This window comes from Tachypleus tridentatus, chromosome 10 (assembly GCF_004210375.1).
Source record: "Tachypleus tridentatus isolate NWPU-2018 chromosome 10, ASM421037v1, whole genome shotgun sequence".
Lineage (NCBI taxonomy): Eukaryota > Metazoa > Arthropoda > Merostomata > Xiphosura > Limulidae > Tachypleus > Tachypleus tridentatus.
This window is the reverse complement of record NC_134834.1, coordinates 185,717,314-185,737,645: the sequence shown is the minus strand read 5'-3', so window position 1 is coordinate 185,737,645 and position 20,332 is coordinate 185,717,314. Positions and strand designations below refer to the sequence as shown.

Sequence of the window (20,332 nt, the reverse complement as noted above, 5' to 3'; positions counted from 1 at the left end):
TCTGTATTCAAAACCCAGACAGACTAATTAAAATTAAGATTTCAGATTAATCCAACTATTCAAGTAATTAAAATATTGTCACCACATTTGCTCACTTTATACTTATTACGGTAAAGATACTGAGTGTACTACTACTGTCACTAATGCTTAATTGCTGAGTAGGGACAAGGCATCTACCACCAACCTTTTAGTTGTTTTGATTTACTTGTATGTATCATTGTTGTAGGAACATTCTATAAATCATTCGAGTTATAATCAGTTGGTGATTAGCAAGTACCACTAACTGTTAAGCTTTAGTCCCTAAATAGTTACTACCATAGCCAAGAGAACTGGTTTGGAAAAGCCTAGAACTAGAATTTCAGGTAAAAGTAATTCAACTTGTTTTTAGGCATTTATAGTTCATTTATCTCTGATTGATTATATGAAAATTTCCTACTGATATTAAATGTTCTGTAAAGAGTTTATAGTTGTGAAGAAAGTTGTAGAATTGTTTTAAATTTTTCTGATCATGCGTTAAACTTGTCTTGGTATAGTTCTAATGTATAATACAAAAGAAAATTTAGACATTTCCTATCAGGTGTGTTATTCTTGTTTTTAACTTGCATAACTGTTACAACAACCAATGAAATGAAAGGTAAAGAAAGCAGAAGCTTTATGCTATTTTTGTTGTAGTGTTTTAGTAATTGATAAAGTAACAAAAGTTCTTTTGTTTTGTTTTTTACAGAACATATACAGTAATGTTTGCAGTATCACACCAAACACTAGGGTGTCACACTTGAATTCTTGTGGATCCCCTTCACAACCATCAACTTGCCTAAAGCAGATATCATTAGAGGGTAAAAGGACTTTGTGGAAAGATATTCCTGAGGTACCTTAACTGTCATGTATTGTCCTTTAAATGTTTTAATATGTGTAGCTTATTTTTTGTATTATTGTCTGTGTGAACAAATCTGGATTGAAGGTAGGCCCCTGCCCATTTTGTTGAAGATGGTAAATCAAGGGTATCCAAAAACTACTTGACTTTGTTCAGGTTACTACGTTCATAGTGTGTGGATTCTGAACCCATTTTAGCCTAAAGGTATAACTTATATACTTTTGTTGCTAAGCAACACAACATAAAAACCATTATTGGAATGCACTTTTGGTACTCATAAAAACATTTTTTGCCCTGTAGTTTTAATTATTAATGAACAGTTGTATAGAAACTATCTAAACTTTATTTCATTTGTATCAACTTCCAATGTCAGAAAAACACGTAGATTTTGTTCAAAACGTCCATTTAAAATCAAAGATATGAAACCACACAACTCAGATGTTCGTGAAAGGTAGATCATTTTTCACAACAAGTCAAACAGTTTGCCCTCCTGATGAAAAAAAGTCCATCTTTCAATAGTGTTGGAGTTATAGGGTTTCATATTTTTAATTTCCAGTGCTGTTATTTATACAAAGACTTTCTTAACTGTTGAAGTTTGTATGTTATGTCAAAGGTCATGAAGAGTGGTCTTCTTGAGACGATGACATCACAGCAGATTCAACAACAAGAAGCATTGTTTGAAATCATCACTTCAGAAGTCTCCTACCTCAGAAGTTTAGATATCCTTGTGGAACATTTTGTTAACTGTCCAGAGCTTACAAGCCAGTTGTCGGCCAACCGTATTCTGGAACAAGCAGAAAGAGAAATGCTATTTTCAGATATTTTGCCTGTCAGAACGATTAGTCAAAGGTAAAATCACTTTATTTAAACACATTCCTTTTTCTTACTTTATACTGTTGGAAATATTGAAGTTTTATATTTTTAGGATACTATTTGATATATTATTGTACTCTTATTATAATATTATTATTTATTTTTTGTGTTCACTTGTATATTAAGACATGGTTCCAAATATACTTATCTCTCCTTACATATTAGCTATTACTTGAATGCTAGCGTATCTTTCTTTGCCTATTTAAGCATTGATCTGATTTTTTCTTCTTTGTTTCTCTCTCTTATTTCTCATTTAATTCCTTTCCCACCTCATTTTGTTGGCTTCTCATGATGCCATTTTGGATCAGCCACTTCCATCTCTTTATCTTCAGTTGGTAAATTGTGTGTGTGATGTTTTGGGTCTTTCCCAGTTGCTTTTGAGTTTCCACCTTTCTTGATGACGGAAAGATTTGAAGGTGAGCACTTTATTCTCCCTTCATCTTCTGATATTTTCAATTCATGCAGGGTAGTTTATTGCTCAGTTACTGAAGAAACTGCTGTATCTTGTCTGCCACGTTTGTCAAAACAATATGCTTTAGCCGACTACTGACAGGTGAATGCTATTTGGACTCTCAAAGGATAATCCCATTCCTGGAAATGTGGGGTTCCAGAATAGAGTCTGTGATGAACCTGAATATATCACAATTTCTAGGATTTGTCTTACCTTAACTATGGTGCTAAGATTCATGATAATGAGAAGGTTGTTTTGTATTTTATTATAATTAAGGTGTTGATACCTATACCAGCCATCTTGAGAATATATGGTGCTAAGATATATTTATTACCCCTTCAACTTTTGTTGGAAGCCTCTTAGTTATTGCTACATCAGCTTGCTGATGAGTTGGGACCATTGTTAGCATCTATCTTGGTTAAATTGTCAGCTTCTGTACTTTCTATTATTTATTAGCTGGTATGTTGTTGGGATTTGTTGGGTAGAGATGCATTGTTGGAGGGTATTTGTTTACCAGCTGCCACTCTCCATTAGTTACATAAGGCCTCCTTTCTCTAACCATTGATTTTTTGTGTAAATTCCAGAGTCTTTGTAATTAAGGTTTGATGTCACTTGTCTGCATTCAATTTTGTCATCATTGGCTTCTACAGGGAATCACAGTTCCACTTTGTTTGAGTGTCCTTACCTATGACATCAGCCCCTCTGTCCATTGATATTCAGAATAAATTTTGCCCATATCTATAAGGTTCCTCCTGTTGGTTTAAATGTTGCAAGCATTGGTGATAACTTCTTTATTCCATTGGTGCTGGCTCCAAGAATATCTAGACATGTGGAAAACCTTTACCATGAACCTACCGGAACTACAGGTCCTTGTTTCAGGATTAGTCATTCAGTTCATATCTCCACCACCATTATCCACCCAGCCTGTAGTGTTTCCACCTCCCACATATACTTGGATTTCATAACTTCATTATAGGGCTATCAGAGGTTTGTTGGTTATGGGGGCAATGGAGAGAGTCATGCCAGTTTTTCCAAGGTTTTACTTCAATCTGTTTGTTGTGCCCAGAAAAAAGGAGATTTGTGTCCAGACATCAATTTTTTTGTCTGTATCAACTGTCCAAAGTTCGCAATGAAGTCACTCCTCATTTTCCATTGATACTTTTTATTAGGGTTGTGGATGACCATGTTGGATAACACCAGCTCCTATTTTCATGTTTCCTTTGCAGATGCTTCCTGCCACTGTTTGCATTTTGTGCACAGTGGTCAGATGCTGCAGTTTAGGTCTCTGCCCTATGGACTTGCATTAGCACCATGTGTGTTCTGTCAAATCATATCGAATTTCTCTCATCACCTATTTTACCTAAGCCTGTGCACACACCATTTCATGGATGACTTGGGTATTGCTGGCACCATCTCATTAGTTAGCAGAATGTCATAACTAGATTCTACTTTCAGGAAGAAACAAGGCAGGCTTCATTATCAGAGCTGAGAAATATATTTTCACTCCAATACAGTATATTATCGGTCTGGGTATCTTTGTCAACACGTGTCCCAGTCTGTCTCAATCTACTCTCATCAGGCTCCAAGCTATGGAACAGACAATTCAACTCTTATCCACCTCTCTTTCACCCACTGCACAGATGACTCTTATTTTTGGGGATGTGGGATCCCTTCAGTTGTTTGTACATGACAAGTGGATTATGAACAGAGATCCACTAGATTCTCCAGTCTCCTTATTCAGGATCAACATCTTCAGTCTCAAGTAGTAGTTAGATCAGATTAATACTACAATAGTTGTTTCTCTGCTGTCCATAGATCATGTCTTCATGGATGGCTTGCTTCAGGGATGGGAGGCATATATCAACAGTCAGGAATTCCAATGAATGATAAGGCTTCCATAAGTATCAATGTTTTCAAACTTTTGCTCTTCAAAGGGTGATGTCTCAAGGTCTGGACTTATTTGACATGCTTCACTTTGGCAGTTCTATGGTAGTGTCTTGCATTTTCCAGATCTGTTTGTTTTCAAACCTTGGATTTTCTTTATTGGACCAACTTCCATCATATCTTCCTACTAGTTTATCATGTTCCAGTGATGATGAATTTGGTGACAGATCAATTATCTTAACCCAACTGGATTTTTCCAACAGAATGGATGCTCCATTACAAAGCTTTTTATTGGAATTGCTCTTGGTTTGGTATGATCAATGTATTTCCCACTCACTGGAATGCTCAACTACTGTTATTTTAGTCTCCAGCACCTCACCTTTGTTGTTTGATAATAGATGTTTCCAGTTAGGACTGGATGAGATTGCAGCTATATGCCTTCCCACTGATTTATATGTTATCTAGAGTACTAGCTATGATTCATTCAACCCCATGTCAAATTGGGTTGGTTACATCAGATTGACTAGCACAACCATGGTTTTTGCTTCTGGGGTACCTTCAGAAGTGCCCACCTCTTCCACTTCCTGGTTGGCCATCTCTGTTGAGTCAACCATGAACCAACATCATGTACTCAGTCATCCTGAAGCTAAAACTTCATGCACAAAAGTTATGAGGTCTTCCAAATAACATTGGAGTTTAACTTCTAAGGTTGCCATGTAATTGTTTCAGTCTTTGCATAAGCTCATGATGGACATTTATCAATGGAAATGGCATGCATATCAGCAGTGGTGTGCTGAGAGGAGGTTGAACCTCCTTTGACCAGAAGTGCCAACTGCAACTTGATTTTTGACCTGGTTCCTTGACAAAGATATTTCATTTTCCACATTTACCTTGTATAATGTGGTCTCATCCATTTCCTATAGATACTCACTATGAAGTATTTGAGTTACAAATGCTCTTTAGCTATCTCAAGTCGTTTTTGGTCCTTTATCCTAAACAACCATTTCTGTTACCTGACTGGGATATTAAGATGGTATTACATGCTCTTTCTGAACATCAGTTTGAGCCCTTGATGTTTATTTTTGCTGTTTCTGGCCTTCAGACGTCACTGGTTGGAGTTGTTTGTACTGCATGTACACAAGACACTTTATCATTCTCCTACATTCTCCTATACACAGAAATATTCTTCTTATGTAAGACCCCATCAGCAAAGGAAAGAAATAAATCCTTATCACCAATTCACCTGAGAGCTATAATTGTTCTCTATGGCCAGTTGGATCCAAATCATATTGTGTCCAATGAAGGCCTTGAATCGTTATGTTGTATGCACTAACACCTTTAAAGATGCTGGATAAGGACTTTTTATTCATTGGGGTTCTTTGGTTTCCAGGTATTTATTCTCAGATACTTTGTAAAAGTGGGTATGAAAATGAATTCATATCACTTATTCTGAGTTCTCTTTAGAAGTGATAAGACTTCTGTGAATCATCTCTCATCAGATGAAGCACATTTCTATGTCCTTAGCAGTCCAGTTGAAATGCCAGCTAGAGGACAGTGCATGATGTGGCAGTATCTTCATCTTGGGGTTTTCGACTCGTCCTCTATCTGTATCAACTACATCCATTAGATAATAAAGAAGGGTGAGTGTTTTTTATTACTAATTTCATTAATCTCTTCTTTCCTTTCCAGGGTCACCATACCTGTTTTTCACAGATCCCATTCTGTGGCAAATGTTGCCCAGTCAAATGTGCTGTAATTAAGCCAAGTCTGCACTATCAACCACACACATAAATAATATACTTTATCTAGTTTGCAGCAGACTGTAGAAATGGAGTATTTTATAAGATCCCTAAAGGGAGGTTGGGTGGTATTACTGTATTAACCTGGACCACCAATCAAGGACTGTCATGAATAAAACATAAGGGGTTCATGCCCGTCCCTCACCATCATTGGATTGAATAAATCAGGGTTGGTTTGCTTTTAAAAATTTAGGAAACTTTGTGTACCTGTTGCACTATTTCTCTTCCATTTTTTCTTGGAGTTTGCCAATGTGCATTACTCTCTTTCGTTTTCATACTAGTTGAATTAGAGAGTCCTTACCATGCTCAATTTCCAGTCAGTCAGGTGATGGATAGAGGCTATTCCTTCAGGGTATTTGAGTAACTTTCCTAATTCTTTAAGAAGAGAACAAAGTTTGGGGCCCTCATACCCGGGACCCTGGATGTTTTTTTCCCAGATGTTGGTAGGAATGGACTAGCCTACATGGGAGTCAACTCACAATACTGGTTCAGATTTGGCCTCTGCTATCTGGTTGGGTTGAGCATAGTCAGTTTGTTATTACCAATATTAATTCAGTATATCATTTGTGGAAGAGAATCAACTGTCTCCTCTTAATTATAAATGCAGAGTGATTCCATCCTGGATCCCTGGTTCAGCACAGCTTGTTCCACATCCTTCCTATAATTCTGGGGACAAGTAGTATTGAACTTCCTCACACAGTTGTGGAATAAGAATGAGTATTCATAATTCCAGACTCAATGAGTTCTGTTTCGTCAGGATGAGACAAACAGACACTTGTCATTACGAGTTTAGGGTTATGCTTTTTGGTATCCTTCAGGATGAGGAGAGAATATGTCCACCTCAGTGTTCCCTACTTTCTCATCCTGATTCTGGTGGCTCAGAATGCATCACATTACTCTATAGTTACAGGTTGCAGTCTACTCACAAGTGTGTGTATATATATATATGCAGTTCACTTGCCCTATATACCACATGAAATTTAGAGACCATGGCCTCATAGTTCTAACCCAAGCAATAGAACCTTGACCACTTGGTTTGGGCCTGATCAGTAGTGATGATGGATCATGTCATCTTCCACCTGCAGCACATCTGGAGGAAGAGCACACCTCTTCTAGATAAGCTAATCTTCTGTTGGCACATCTATGATCTACACAGATTCTTTCTGTATGGATAACGATCTTACTTGTCCCCTCCACTATATCACTGTGGTATTCTAGCTGTAGTGTGAACAGCAATATATATGTTTAGAAAGTTAACATCTTCTGAAATTAAAAATGTATTTTCAATGATACCTCAACTTGCACTCTGCCACCCTTCCTTCCCACAGATAGCCAGTGTTAGAGATTATGGATAGGGTAAGTCTCGTAAAATGACAACATTATCTCAGTAAGGTGCTTATTTACTGTACCAGGATACAGGGTGCATTGATGTAGGTGGAGAGATCACAAAGCAGACATCACCAACAGCAATTAAGTGAGGAATAAAAGACTGGAGCAAGTGATAAAAATCAGTACAATGTTTAGAGGGGCAAAGGAAGGAAACCCAAGCAGTAAAGTTAACAGCTGTAGTGTGAGTGGAGGATTTATTGGAAATACATTTTTGATTGAAGAAGATGTTAACTTATTTGCTGTGACACTGAATGGTGCTGAGCATTAGTTTCAGTGATTTTGCTTAAGTTTGCAGTATAAAATTATTAAAAATAAAACCTTTTTAAGTTTTATAAGAATTGAAAATAGCTGTATATTTGGTATTTGTATATATTCATGAAAAAAGCTGCAATTAGTACTTGAATATTTTCCAAGTACATTAAAAATGCTTTATTTTTTGTTCTATCTGTATTTTCTGAGCAGCAGATCAAGGAACATTATTTCTTGGTTGCAGACCTTCTGTATCTGCTACATTTCTATTTTCTAATTAATTTATTGAGTCATGAGTTAAATTAGCTTGCATTCTTAACTACAAGTGTATTGTGGCAACTTCTCTTGTGTTTTCTAGATTGCTGGCTGAGTTGAAAGCAAGGTTGAGTGAAGGGCTTCTTATTCCAAACATATGTGATATTTTGCTCAACTACGCATTAAATCACTTCTCCATATATGTCAAGTACTGCTCCAATAAAATCTATCAAGAAATGATGCTTTACTCATTAAGGTAAACATGTTATAGGTATTTCTTAGTACTTGTTAATGTACTAAATGCATCGTCAACTCTAATTTAATATCAGATTGAATAAGTAAAACATTTATGTATATCTTGGTAGAAGCTAGAAAATCTCATGAGGTTGTTTGGTATTCCTTCACTAATATTTTAATTATAATTTTGTTTATCCAACAGTTTTTGTTGTTGTTTGTTTGTTTTATTGTTACCTTAAGCTGTGCTGCAACCTCTGTTTATATGAACTTCCAGTCAAAATAAGCTGTGTACTGGAACTGACCAAATAATCGACATGGCAATCAGTATAGCTAATTAAATATATGGTGTTCTTTATGTTTGTACTTATAAACATCAGATTATATTCTAAATTACAAGAAATTATTCAAATATATTAATAAAATCTGTACATGTGAAGCATTTTACTGGAATTGAGAAATATTTAGTTTTGGAATTGAGGCTTACAGGTATAACTTATGAGAAGATATATTAAGATGACACTGCATCTTTGTACATACTGGAAACAGTTACAGGTTGTATTTTACTACACATTTGTTTTAAATGTGACTTTATAAATAAACCATACAAAAGGAACCTTCTCAGTAAAATGTATATGAAATCTGTAAAATGTTTCCAATTACTCATGTTTTCTATTCTTAGTTTAAATATATATCCATTTAATTGTAATTTTTGGCACTGCATTTAGCATAAGAAAAACCATAGATTTTACTCACAACTGTATATTTTAAAGATCGTGGGGATATATTGATACTAAAATTCTGATTGTTACATATACTGTAAAGAAAGATTTACTGTTCTTTAAAAAAAAGAGAGAGAGACCATGCTATACTTTTTTCTCAGCATTTAGAAAACAAATTTTGTCTGAATTATGAAACATTATAAACAAAGTTGAAATGGTTGTTTTTTACAATATTTCTTTTTTGTTAAGCATAATGATTTAATTATTATCATATAAATCTTTCTTAAAAATGTGTAATGTCAAATGTTTATGTTTACTGGTTCTTTAACCTAAATTACCTGTTTCATTTAAAGGCAAAATAAGCCAGAATTTAAAACGTTGTTAGAAAAGCTTGAGAAAAGTCCAGTTTGCCAGAACCTCAGTGTGGATTCGTTCCTTATTTTGCCGATGCAGCGAATTACTCGTTTCCCATTATTAGTTAAAGCAGTATGTGATAGACTTCCAACAGACTCACCAGACTTTAAAATTTCCATATTGGCCCTCAAAGCTATGAATAAGGTTTGTATAATTCTAAATTCACTAAACGGTTCACAGCTTTTCTATGGTAGAAATGCAAGTTTAACTCTTAAACTGCAGCCATTGTCACTTGATATTGCTACCAAATAAGTTCATATTTTCTTATCCTAGTGTGACCTTACTCATACCAGAATAAATATTTAGGAACTGAACAATGTATTGAAGACATAAACAGTTTAATACTAGTTAGTTGTATTAATCACTTAGTTTATAGTAGAACAGTTTTAAGCATCTAGCCACAGTTGTTCTTTCATTTCCTATGCTATGCAACACATGGTTTACTGGTACTTGTTTTTAATCAATGTTTAAAAGTTTCTCTCACTCTTCTACGTTCATACTGTAATTTTACAGTTTACATTTTGTACTTTGTTTGGTAATAATGGCAAAAATTTATTGTTTTATAAGATAATCAGGCAGTAGAAATAACCTTTGTTACCAATGACTTAGTGTCGTTGAGTTTACTTTCGTGATACTTAACTTTAAATCTGCTTTAGGCTTCCAAGGTCTTTGTGAACCATAAATATTTTGTAAACATTACCATACTAAGAGTAGCAGTTTAACACAAACTAGCCTAATAATGAGAACATGTTATAATATTCAAAAAACTAAACATAGCAGTTTAACACAAACTAGCCTGATACAACTAGTTGTAATATTCAAATACTAAGTGTAGCAGTTTAACACAAACTAGCCTGATAATGAGAACAACTAGTTGTAATATTCAATCTTTATTTATTAATCAATAAAGTAAAATACTTTTTACTATTATGATTTATTTGTTTCCAAAATAGTAGTTTTTATTATTAGTTAAATATTTTGAAATTAATATTTTATGGTGGGATCATCTCAAGTGCCAGAAGAGTGACTAATGCAGGGTGATATGTTATACTGTTTTTTGTTTGTGTTAATATTAGGTTTAAAATGTTACTTACTAGTAATGCATGAGACACTTAACTATTCTTTATGTCTTAATTAATTATTCATCCTCTGTTTAAGGTTGTAAAAGATTGCAATGAAGGGGCTGAAGTAATGGAGAAGAGAATTGAAATGTTATGTTTAAGTCATCAGTTAGAATTCAAGATTTGTGAGGTAAGTATAAGATATGCAGATCTAAAAAAAGTTAGTTCCACATATCTTTGATGGTTCATTTCATTATACAACTTGAAGGTATTGATAAAATAAGTACATAACTCAATGTACTGACTAAACCACTTCAACAACTGGCTCACACATTTATTGTATTTCTAGGTCACCTACATTAAAAACCTTCTACTTGAAAAAGTTTAAAACTCTTTAAGACCTATATAGAGCAAGAATGGTTGGTGCATGGACTTGAGGCTATATTGTGATATGAATTTGACATCTCTCTCAACACAAAGTTTATTTTCCTATTGGTAATTTATGTTCGAAAATTGTTTATTTGACAGTGTTAGATCTTGGAGAAGTTTCTTCATTGCAGAGATATTACTATTAGCCATATTTCTCTCTAGTCAATTATTAATTATATAATTATGGTTACTGTGAGTTCATATTTTATAAGACTTAAGTCATTGTCTCTTATGCTGAAAACTTGTGTATTATGTTAGAAAAAAACATTTAGATATTTCAAAATAACAGAACTTGTTTAATAAAATATTGGCATTGAAAAATATGAAAAACATAACCACACATACATTCGTGAAACACATTTTCAACACAAATATTTTCCCATGTATGTGTTAATTGATTAATATAAAACAAATATAAACCAATAATATAGGTAGTATTATATGCACTACTGACAGTTTACTCACATTAAATTTCAGAGGACTGTTATGTTATCCTTAGCAAATCCATTCATTCAACAACTTGTTGTTGTATGAATTCTTTCACATCTCTTATATGAAGATACACATAAAGTATTTGGAAACATTGAATAATTTGTTACAGAATGAAACATGTATACAGAAACATGGACAATCTCTCTAATATATTGTTTGTTTGTTTGTTTTGAATTTTGTGCAAAGCTACACCAGGGCTATCTGCACTAGCTTTCCCTAATTTAGCAGTGTAAGACTAGAGGGAGGGCAACTAGTCATCACCACCCACCACCACCATTTTCCCATTCTAGTCCAGCAGTTAGTCTATGGACTTAGAACGCTAAAATCAGGGGTTCAATTTCCCTTGGTGGGCTCAGCAGATAGTCTAATGTGGCTTTGCTATAAGAAAACACACACACATTCACCCACCACCAACTCGTGAGCTACTTTTTTTACCAAGGAATAGTAGGATTGACCATCATATTATAATGCTTTCATGGCTGAAAGGGCGAACATGTTTGGTGTGACTGGGATTTGAACCCACTACCATCAGATTACAAGTCGAGTGCCTTAACCACCTGGCTATGCTGGACCTATTTTTTGCTTAACTTTTATCCATAAATTAAGGGTATAGTTCATTTCTACTTCAGCAGTTATTTAAGTTAAAAAAATGTTTTTCGTCTAATATGTCATACACTAGTAGCTTAATGTGTGTTTAATACGTGGAATACTTATTCCATTTTTTATTTTGGATTAGCCCTTAAAATTTTTGTAGATGCAGTAGCATTTCAGTCAAAATATTTATATATTATAGCACAGAAGAACCATTTACAACAACTCTTGTCCTAAAATATATCAAAGAACAAAACTACCATTTACATTATTCCTTATCGTAATGGTCCACTGAAAGGTATAGTCAGCATATATCAAATTTCAAACAAAATTTGCATTTTATGTCTTCATTTTGTTTTTACCAGTTTGTTTGTTACAACCTAACCATATTTTTTAGTTAATAATAAATTGAAATTTGCTTTTTTTTATCTTAAATGTTTTTAGAGCTTTAAACTGATGTCAGCTTCTCGCTGGCTGGTAAAAAAAGGAGAAGTTATCTGGTTGTCACCAGATCAAAGAACAAAATCCACATTAGGTCGTACAACCCATTGTACTAAAGTTCCCATTCATATGTTCCTGTTTACAGATCTTCTTGTCTTGGCTAAGAAGAACAGGTAATAAGTTTCTCATAGCTATTTTATCAAATGCTTATTATTTTAACCAAACTTTTTATATGAGACTACTTATTGGTTATTGCTGGACAAATTAATCAGGGCTTATCAACTGCTAAGTTTATGAGAATCATTAAAAGATATAACAAGGAAATTCAATAAGTTCTAATTAATTTGTTTAGCACTGGTTGGTCTCTCCAGTGCATCAAATAAACGTACAGGTCTAGTGTTATGAATGTAAGTTATAAATATGCCGATAGTAATATGATTCCTTTGTTAATAGCTGTTAAAGGTTTTATGTTTTAATAACTTGAAATATTTTCTGTAGTGAGGAAAAGTACACTGTGATAGTTTACTGCCAAAGAAAATTTGTACAAATGGTACTTCTAAATCGGTCCCTAAAACCAAACATTCCTGCCCACACTGAAGACTGTAAAAAGGTGTTTCTGCTATTAATGTCAAATAATCATAAAGGGAAGACAACAGAAGTTATCTTGAGCTGTTCATCAAAGTAAGTTACTTGTTGTTTATTTTCAGGTTCCAGTGATTTGTTTTTGAGTAATTTTTATTTCAATATTTCCAATATTTTTCTAAATCATTTATTAGTAAATGAGATCTTGTTATGTACAAGTATCCTTACAAGGATATTCATCAACATTCAATCACTTTATATGTCTGTACACATTAGATACTAATCGTTCATTCTTCGCTTGAGTGTAGAAGTGAATGCGCTAGTTGGGTGGAAGCACTTAATCCAGCCACTTCAGAAAACTCCTCTGAAAGTATTTATGAATATTCAGGTAAGTGTTCGGATGATTTTGTATGGTAAATTCTAAATTATCGGTTATCAAAAGTTTCTTTATTTTTATAATATGTATATTCACCTTCATGCAAGTGATGTTAAATTTATAATTTCTTTGTTAATGTGATACTATTTTTGGATAATAAAAGCTGATAAGTCTTAAAGTAATTGAAAATGCTATGCTATGTAATGAAATATCTCAGACATATCTGTCTTGTATAAACAGGAACCACAAACTCATAATGTGTAAATAAAGCCGTCAGTTTTATATTGTTAATGAAGGATTTATCAAATATTTCACTTAAATATTTGTAAGTGGAATAATTGGTGACTATACCTGATCTCTTTTTACTATGATCATCACACTGTGTTAACTAAAGTAAAAGCAAGATAACCATTTACACTGGTGATTAGTTCTACGAATTTTTTTGTGAAAATTTTTACCTTGAATGTTAAATATATTTTTAAAGAGCTGTGCTGACAAAAGTTAACATTTTGTAGTACAGGAATGCATTTTTCCAAAATATACTTACCTTCCCTCACACTACAGCTGTTATTTGACTACAAGGGTTTCTTTTGTTCACCCATTGAAGCAATGATCTGAATTTTTCTCACTTGCTCCAGTCTTTTATTCATCACTTAATTACCCTTGGCAATATCTGTTATGTGACACTCCACTTATGTCAGAATTTTCCCTCTATTCTGGTACTGTATATTAGCAACTCATTCAGGATAACATTATCAGTTTTTTTTAACAAAGTGTTCACTAACAGATTTCATTGTGCTACTACAACTGTTGGAAATATTTTGAGTGAAATCAGCTCTCTCATATTCCATCTCTGATGTCTTGACAGTTGAAGGGGGAGGAGTCACTCTCAGTTGAGACTGTCAATGGTCATATTTGTTGGAAGCCGAGAATGTGCATGTCAAGCAGTATATTGCTGGGAGGGCTCTGATGCTTCATTTGTGAATGATCCTAGACATTCTGGAGAAAATTGATTCCCTTTTTCTTGCAGTTTTTTTTTATTCTGTTGGCTTCTCATGAGGCCACTTTCCTCTGGTTATTTTTCTGAGCTGGTCCGTTATGTGTCTGATGTCTTGACTCTTTTTTTTTTTCCCTCTATTGATTTTAATCCTGTACACTTCCTTGATAGCTGAAAGGTCTGAGAGTGTATACTTAGTTCTTGCATCCACTGATATTGTAGTTCATGCATGGAGGTTTGTTGGTTCATTATGTAAAGGGGATAGCTGATAGCTATGCCTTATCCACCACAGTTCTCAGAATTACATGATGTAGCTTACTACTGCCAAGTGAACACATATTTAGGCTTTCAAAGAATACACCTTCTTGTGGAGATTTGGAAGTTTCAGAACAGTTTGTGGCCAACCTGAATAGATCACAACTTTATAGGATTTGTTTTACCCTGTATACAGTGCTAAGATATTTATTATTTCTCCATTTTTGGTCAGGAGACTCTCAGGATTCCCAAGTTTAATTTGATGAGGAGTTGACATTGTCTGCATGTACATTGGTTCATTTGTCAACTTCTGCATTCATCCCTACAGAAGGTCATAGTTCAGCCTCTATTCAAGGGTTCCAACCCGTAACATCAGCATCAGCCTCTTTGTCTGTTGGTACCCCTATCTGTGAGATCCTTCCAGTTGTTGAGAATGCTACCAGCAGTGACTTTTGTATGCCTTTAGGGACTATTGGGGCTCATTTCTGAGAATTTCTTGAGGTGTGAAAAACCCTAACCACATATCCATGGCCACTACAGGCTCTTGAGTCTAGATATGTTTTTCAATTTACATATTCACTACTGTTATTCATTGAACCTGTAGTGTTTCTGTCTCCAACAGATATTTGGACTTCAGAACTTCATTCTAAAGCTATCAGAGTTTTGTTGATCTTGGAACAGTTTTTAGAGAATTGTTCCAGTTTTTTCAGGGTTTTATTTTTCCTGTTTGTTGTGCCCAAGAGATTGATGTCCAGCCAACGGTCTTCTCAACTGGATCAGTCCATAAAACCTCCAAACTCCATAATGGATTTCGTTCTCATTCTGCACTGGCATAAATGTCCAAGTTTCTTTTAATTCTGATTGCAGAGTGGTTCCATCCTGGATCCTTTGTTGAGCACAGTTTGTTCCACATCCTCACCATAATTATGGGAGTAAGTGTAATTTACCACATGGTTGGGGATTGAAGATAAGTGTTCACAATTCCAAACTGGATGATTTCTATTTCCTGAGGTTTAGTGTGGTATAAAGGATTCTGTCATCCAAGTTTGAAGTGTTACCTTTCAGACATCTTCAGGTTAAGGAGAGTGTTTATTACCTTTTCATCATGTGTCTGGTGGCTCAAAATGCATCACTCTATAGTTACAAATTGGAATCTATTCACAAATGTATATATATATATATATATACATATACTGTGATCCAAATCCCCTATCTACCAACGTGGTATTTAGGAACCCTATAATTCCAACCACAAGCAATGGGACCTTGGTAGGGGCATAGATTTTTTACACCTGATGGGGGTGGGGATGATTTTTACAACCACTTATGTGGACTGTTCAATTTACAAATTGGTAATCTCTGATTACGTGAACCTGAAAGCTGTAAACATGCAGTCACAGAGTAATCTTGTTGCCACGATACTTCAAGGTTTCCATGTAGGTTTGTATAAGTGAAGTGTTGTGAACAGTTTTCAAAATGTTAAAAGAATAAAGACAAATGTGTCACAAATTAACTGCCACATGAATTTATTCCTGTACACTACACAGTATAAAAGATGGCCATTATACTTGACAAGGTTACTAATAACTTTCATTGCATGAATTACGTTTTCAAATATTAATAAAATTAGTAATTACCCGTGATAAGTTTATATCTACTGAAAAACTGTTCATGTTGTTTGATAAAAATAATTAAAATGTCTTTGTGAACTCTTGAAAATTACACATTAATACAATACAGCACACAATTATTCATACTTTTCATTGAAGTAAGATTAATTTAGTCCTCTAGTCTACATGTTCCCAAATGTAGATCTCCTTTGTGATGATTTGTTTATGAATTCTTTCATAAGCTCTTCTATATTTATCTTATTGACCTCATCTTTGTGAGTGTGACAAACTGCCACATGGTTGAGGTGGCACTGAGACATGGTCGACCTTAACCACATCTTCAACCATCTTAATGAAGAAAAGCTGCGTTCACATTCGCAGCTGGATACTGGATATACAAGCAAAATTTTCATGAGAAGAAACACTTCACTAAACATCTGCTGGCTTGTTTCATGCATTTTACAGTAAGCATCCTTCACACCTTTCAGAGATGCTGCTTTTGTTGTTCCTTTGAACATGGGCAACTGAAACTCAAGCTGTTATGCAGAGATTTCTGGATAGAAGTTTATAACCAAGTTGTTAATCTTGCCAGATGTGATCATGTTCTCAAGTGCCAGATATTGCCTCAAGTCATTGTTGCCTGCATTGAATCTAGTGGTCAGATGTTCTATGACTGTGTCCTCAAATTTAAAATATTGGCTTCTGTAGTAATCTCTAGCTGTTGCAGAATGGTGTGCTGAGCCATCACCTGTGATCCTTCTGGGGTGTCTGTGAAAGAGTGGTAGTTCAATAGGCAACAGATCTAGGGACGTTACCTTTTTCTCAGCTTCATCAAATATCTTCTTGTAATTTTCCTCTGTTCACAATACCCGCAATTGCTCAACTGTCATTGCAGATGCTTCAATCATGCCAGATACTATCGCTGATTTTGCTTAGAATGCATGGTTTAGTTCCTCTAGTGCAGCTAATGGATGCTGAGCCATCAACAATCCTAAAACTGTCTTTCCTTTGTCAAATCTGTCCAGCAGGCCTCATGCTTTCACTGCTACATCTGAGTTTTCATTTGCTAATTCAGACAAAGAATCAACAATGTCACTGTTGTGATCATTAGTACATGTAAATGCAGATAGGTGGCACAACCAGCGTGTTAGACACAGTTGGTGGATGTATTTAACTGGACCATTGTGGCTGTCTGACGATACAATATTTTCAAATATTGTCTTGTGTTTTCCTAACCTCTGAAGCAAGACACCAAGTTCATGTACCCACTGGATAGAATCTCGAACACATTCACAATCTTCAACTGCATGTTGCATTATTAAATTAGCCTTGTGTGTTCTGCAGTGAAAAAACAAAGCTGACGGTTGCTTCTCTTTTATTTTTGCCTGGCATCCACTGTACGCACCACTCATTAGCGGCTCCATCATAAGTTTGTGCTCTTAGTCCTGACAGTAGTAAATTGAGTCTAGTCAGTACATCAAGTATAGTCGAGGATATTTTGTCACCAGTTGTACTGGGAACACTGCACAAACTAAGAAATGTCTCAGGGACGTCAATGTTCTCCTCTACGTATCGTACACATATTGCTTCCTGTTCGGCACCTGTAAAATCTTGAGTGCCATCAACCATTAATGCAAAGGTTTTACTTTGCTGCACTTCGTGTGCTATGTTCCTCAGTATTTGATGGCTGAACATCTCCATTATTTCATTCTAAGCCTGGGGTGATGTGAATGTGGTTTTCTTTGACAAGTAGGCCGTCAACTCAGAATTTTTTTCTTCCAGGAGCTTCATTAACTGCAGGAAGTTCTCTTCCGTATCTGTATGTCCATGTGATGCTAAATCTTGACACAGAAAGAAACGTAAACTTCTGAATATTTTGGCTAGACTTCTTTTGCATTCTTCCTGCTGCTGCTTTTTTCCATCTGTAGCTGGACAGTCACTGGAGTTACATCTAGTGAAACTTCTGGAGATTTCGCAAATCTGTGCTGAGAGGAGGATTGGTGTTCGTTGAATTTCTGTTTTGCTTTTTCCAGTTGCAAAAACCGGTGGATATGAAGGTATACTCCACTGGCCTCTCCAATTTCCCTGTAAAAAGGCCTATATTTTCTGCCTTGACACAATGAAAGCATATGACTTTTTGAGTCTGATTGTTGAAGTGCAGCCATGGGAATTAATCAAACCACTTGTCCTGATATTTTGAGATTTTGCTTTCTTGCATGGTATTAGTTGTGCGTCTGGATGATATGGCTTTCCACACTGTATATGTGGAGTGTCAAATTTTTCATTACTGCACAAACTTGTTTCACAACTATCTGGTGGTTCATGATGTGCAATAGTTGCACAAGCATTTTCAGACTCATCCTCTGATGAGCACGATATTTTCTCTATATGGCAAGTTTCTATTCCTTTGCTTGAGGTTGTTGGATTATCTACATCTACATTGTCACTTGTAGTACCAGTAACTGGCTTGCAGAACTGTCTAATATCGGAAAGTTTCAGACGCTTGCTTGTCATAATTGGAATCTGTTTCCCAGATGACTCAACAGGCTAAAATACAGTCTTTATTGAAAAACTCTAACGAACAACGAACAAAGATAGAACAGAATGGAAGTAGGACTGAACTGTACAATGTATTTAAGTCAAACACGCGAACCTCACAGTGACTACCGAGCCAACTGACCACCTGGGCAACGCTGGGACAATAATGTGTGCTAGTTACGACACAAGTAATTGTTTCTCGAAAAATACTTAAACAATCACAAATATATTATATTCCTGTTAAAGCTCATCAAAAGGCAAACACATTGTGATATAATGTCTATAAGCACGTCTATTAAATAAAAACACCTAAACAATAACTAGCAATACAATTCAAGTAGAAGCTTCAGGCCATTGAAGTCGCTCCTTTTGTGTTCTAATTATACAAGAAAATATAATATTTTTACCATCTATGATAAGAGAATATATTGTTCTTTTACCATAAAGCACCAGTACTTTATTAGATGGCGGTGATAATCTGAAATTTCATGGATCAATGAGGGCCACAATCACAGGTCTAAGGAGCCCTGTTGTAAAATCGAGGCTCAGACTGGAGGGAGAAGAGGGGGGTGATGTAGGGCACGTCTGGATCCGAGCAGCCCGAACCTGTCGTTAACTGTATATTAAACGTACACTATGGTCAGCGACTTCAGCAGCTAAGGAGAGTAAGGCATTCGACAATAAAACCGTCTAGACATGCATAAGAACAAATGGCGTAGGAAAACGCAATATACACATAAGATTGATGCAGCTACAAGTTAAAAATGGCCTGCCAGATCTAGGTCACAGGAGTTTACGCTTGGGAGTAATATTTTCGAATTTCATGCTCTGTTCAATCTGTTGCAATGAAAATTGTACTTAATCTTACACTACATACAAGACATAGGTAGATTCTGTGATAGTGCTTGCAAGCCTTGCATGTATACTTAAGCCTACTGACTGGTACTTACGAACTATTGCTTTGAAGCACGCCTATATTAAAGATGTACATTTTGGCTACTGAAAAAGCCTACATCTAGGCCTAATTATGTAATTCGATTGATAAGAATATGAGAATCAAAAGAACAAACACACAATTTGTAGGCCTGCGATGCAATAAAACAATTCAATAGACCAAACTGTAGGGGAGGATGATTGTATGCCTCATATCCCCACCTAAAATGAAGGGGATGTATCCCCCCAGGATCTATGCCCCTGGACCTTGGCTATCTGGTTGTAGCCTAGCCTGTAGTGATAACAGATCATGTTAAATTCCACTCAAACGGTTTGATTTAGGTTCAAGATGAATAGGTTTGTTTTGAAAATTTTCTTAAGTTGCAAAATGTATTTCAAATAATTCTTACCTCTCTTGCACTTCCTTCCCACTTACAGCTGGTGTTAGAGACTGTGGATAGGGTCATTCTCAAAAAGGTTATAATATTATCTGAATGAGGTGTTTATATACAGAACCGGGATAAAGGTTGCATTGATGTAAGTGGAGAAAGTTGCATGACAGATATTGATAAGAGCAATTAAGTAGGAATAAAACACTGGAACAAGCAAGAAATATTCAGACCAATGCTTAGATGAGCAAAGGAAGGAAACCCTTAGCAACTGAGTAATAATTAGTGTGAGGGGCAGTAAGTATTACTGGAAATACATTTTTTATCTGATGAAATGTTAACTTTTAATATTCCAATAAATACATTAATCGATAATATTCAACTTTCGTCCAAGTTCAGTGATGTAGGAGGCAAATTAAAAATGGAAATGGCTCGAGGTTCATTTGATCAAGCAAAGTAAGGAAATGTGCACTACATGCATATTACAGCATTAG

The 20,332-nt window shown here is 35.2% G+C and overlaps 1 protein-coding gene across 8 annotated transcripts in view; it reads left to right on the top strand.

Annotated features, from left to right (window-relative positions):
* LOC143231124 (rho guanine nucleotide exchange factor 16-like) overlaps positions 1-20,332 on the top strand; it is a 34,345-nt gene that overhangs the window by 10,518 nt on the left and 3,495 nt on the right. For 7 of the 8 annotated variants that reach the window (XM_076465741.1, XM_076465738.1, XM_076465740.1 and 4 more), the window contains 8 exons: positions 725-868; positions 1,488-1,723; positions 7,878-8,030; positions 9,084-9,288; positions 10,303-10,395; positions 12,162-12,331; positions 12,657-12,839; positions 13,049-13,128. In XM_076465741.1, coding sequence (XP_076321856.1) covers positions 725-868; positions 1,488-1,723; positions 7,878-8,030; positions 9,084-9,288; positions 10,303-10,395; positions 12,162-12,331; positions 12,657-12,839; positions 13,049-13,128 — 1,264 coding nt within the window. Of the gene's footprint in view, positions 1-724; positions 869-1,487; positions 1,724-7,877; positions 8,031-9,083; positions 9,289-10,302; positions 10,396-12,161; positions 12,332-12,656; positions 12,840-13,016; positions 13,129-20,332 lie in introns of those variants that run through there. The other variant, XM_076465745.1, reaches the window with a different exon arrangement.